The sequence below is a fragment of the Orycteropus afer genome, unplaced genomic scaffold (assembly GCF_000298275.1).
Source record: "Orycteropus afer afer isolate SDZICR_OR568_19922 unplaced genomic scaffold, OryAfe1.0 scaffold00273, whole genome shotgun sequence".
Lineage (NCBI taxonomy): Eukaryota > Metazoa > Chordata > Mammalia > Tubulidentata > Orycteropodidae > Orycteropus > Orycteropus afer.
In genome coordinates this window covers 1189211-1192012 of record NW_006921860.1, presented here as the reverse complement: position 1 = coordinate 1192012, position 2802 = coordinate 1189211, and the positions used below count along the sequence as shown (strand labels likewise).

Genomic DNA, 2802 nt, shown 5'->3' with positions numbered 1-2802 from the left:
GTGCAGGGGCGCTGTGTGCAGGGGGCGCTGTGTGCAGGGCGTGCTGTGTGCAGGGGGCGCTGTGTGCAGGGGCGCTGTGTGCAGGGGGCGCTGTGAGCATTCGACGAACGCACAAAGCAGTAAGCTCTTGGCTACGCGAGTGTTCCAAGGCCTGCTGAGCCGCCTGACCCCCACACTCCTGGCCATCAAGTTGTTCTTAGGAATTCCCAGGTGACCCAGCTTAGGAGAATGCCATCAGTCCCCCTCCAACCAGATTCCATCCTTGTGGCAAGGGCCACTCCTGCTTTCAGTTTTAACTAATGCACAGATGTCGTTAAGTCCCTGAGCTGGACCACATGCTGGGAGTTTTGGTAAAAGCAGGGTCCTTTCCCTGCCTTCAAAGGGATGTAACCCTGCCGCTGTGACACGGAGGGTGACCAGGGGCAGGCACTAGGGGTCCAGCGGCCACGGAGAGACGGACTCCCTAACAAGCTCTGAGAGCTATTCTCCAACAGGGTTAGTCGGGGAGACCCTCAGCCAAGAGGCGGTCCTCAGTCTGTGCTTGGAGAGTGGGCCCCTTTGGAAGGGGAAGCTAGAACAGACGGGTGGGGGCCCAGGGGCTTCCTGGGAAAGGGTGGGGAGCGGTGCCAGTGCAGGGAGCCAGGGAGCTGGGGCTTCCCAGAGGGAGGGGGCGTGGTGAGGGGAGAGGGCCGTTGGGGACCCGGAGTCTGAGCGCGGTGCAGAGACTGTCCGTGGACCGTACTCGGTCTCGTCAGGCCGCTGGGTGGGAAGGCATCTGAACGGTGCCGGCACTGAGGTTGTGGCTCGGAACCATGGAGCCGTGGGCCCTGCTCTCTGTGCGACCATGCACTCTGTGTGCCCGGGTCTCTCTCTTCATCTGTAACGCCTGTCTCCCGGCCCGCGCCTCTGTCGCCGCGCCTCTGCGTGCAGTCCCCTCTTCTTGTACGTCACCAGTCGTATTGGATCAGTGCCCGCCCCATGTGAGCCCTGGGGCCGCAGTGCCCAGCGGCTAACCACGAAGGCTGCAGTTGGACCCCGCCAGCTACTCCACGGGAAAAAGGTGTAGCGGTCTGCTCCCGTAAAGTTCCAGCCAGGAAGCGCTCTGGGGCCCTTCTGCTCTGTCTTACACAGTTGCTGTGAGTCAGACTCAATGGCAGTGGGTTCAGCCAGAGAGGCAGCCAGGTGATGCAAACGGTTAACAAGCTTGACTGTTGACCGAAAGGTTGGCGGCTCGAACCCATCCTGAGGTGCCTTGGCAGATGGGCCCGTGCTCTGCTTTGAAAGCTCACATCTGAAAACCCTCTGGAGTTGTGCTCTGTGCACATGGGTCACCCACAGAATGGGCAGCGGGAACCCAGGAATGAAAGGACAGTGCCGGGCACGCTGTGGACACGCAGTGGACATGCTATGGACATGCTGTGGGCACGCTGTGGACACGCTGTGGGCACGCTGTGGACACACTGTGGACACGCAGGGAACAGAGTGTCTCAGACACACTGTGTCTCGAGTTCTCAGGAGAGAGGGCCCTGTCAGAGCCCTTGCTGTTCCTCTGGGATCTGGATGGTGCACGCCAGGGGCTTTGGGCATTGGGGCTGAGCTAAGCTGGAGGCAGGAGCGTGGAAAGACGTGAGGAGGCGGCGGGAGGATGGTCGTGAGGGACAGCTGGCTGGGCTGGTGCGGGGGTCACCCTCCTCCTCCTCTCCCTCCTCCTCCTCTCGTCCTCTCCTCCCCGTTTCCTCTCACAGGTATAAGTAGGGGACAGTGATGCTGGTCCCCCTCTCGCTGCACAAGTCACACTGCACCCCAGGGCTGGTTTTGCTGTCCTGGCTCTGGCTACCGTCTGGCCTTGGGACCCAGCCACGCCAAGTGGCCTGGGCACTCAGTGAGACATAACATGAGGAAGAGGCGACTTCTTTACAGGGCTGGACAGGCCAGCGTTCTGCCTCAGCCTCAGAATCTTGCTCTCCTGGAGGCATCTGGGAAGCCTTGCTTCGCTCCCCACTCCCGAATCTGGAGGCCTCTCTGCCCCCCAGGCCCCTGTGCCCCTCCAGCGTGAGCCCTCCTCTCCTCCCTGGACGGCACAAACGGTAGCATTGGACGAGTAACCCGAAGGTTGGCAGGTCACCCCCGCCCTGCAGTGCTGCACGGAACGTTCTGCGGATGGGTGTCCACTAAGATTACAGCCAAGACAACACCACGGAGCCTTCCCACACCACCACACGGGGTCGCCACGAGTGAAAGTGACCGGCAACAATGGGCAAGGACGTAGAAGCAGCAGACTCTCTTAGCTAAGGCTGGGGTCTGCGCCCCCGTCACCACACATTCCAGGGAGCTGAGGCCTGTCACCAGAGACTTCAGGGCCACAGCAGTGGCCTTGAGCGGAGGTGGCGCCCAGAGCCGCCGGCCCCTTCTCCCCTGGCTGTGTGCTGGGCCCTCTCTCACGGGCTGCCTTGTTCCCACAGAGCAGCCTCAACAGCCAGGCCGGCCTGGGCGTGGCGGCGCTCAGCACTCTCTACGGGGCCATCCTCCTCTCCTCCATGTTCCTGCCCCCTCTGCTCATCAAGAAATTCGGCTGCAAGTGGACCATCACCGGTTCCATGTGCTGCTACGTGGCCTTCTCCCTGGGCAACTTCTACGCCAGCTGGTAAACCTGCCCCAGCCTCGCCGCCCTCGGGGCTGTGCCTTAAGTGAGCTGCATGGGGCCCTGCCACCTGCTCGGCACTGACACTCACAGCCTGGCCATTGTCCTGCTTGTGTGTCACCAAGGCAGTGGGTGTGGTTTGGGCTTTGCTTCTGTGAAGA

General features: G+C 61.9%; 1 protein-coding gene across 1 annotated transcript in view; it reads left to right on the top strand.

Moving 5' to 3' along the window:
* UNC93A (unc-93 homolog A) overlaps window positions 1-2802 on the top strand; it is a 54567-nt gene that overhangs the window by 1202 nt on the left and 50563 nt on the right. Inside the window, exon 2 of the mRNA XM_007950490.1 lies at window positions 2463-2644. Coding sequence (XP_007948681.1) covers window positions 2463-2644 — 182 coding nt within the window. The remainder of the gene's footprint in view (window positions 1-2462; window positions 2645-2802) is intronic.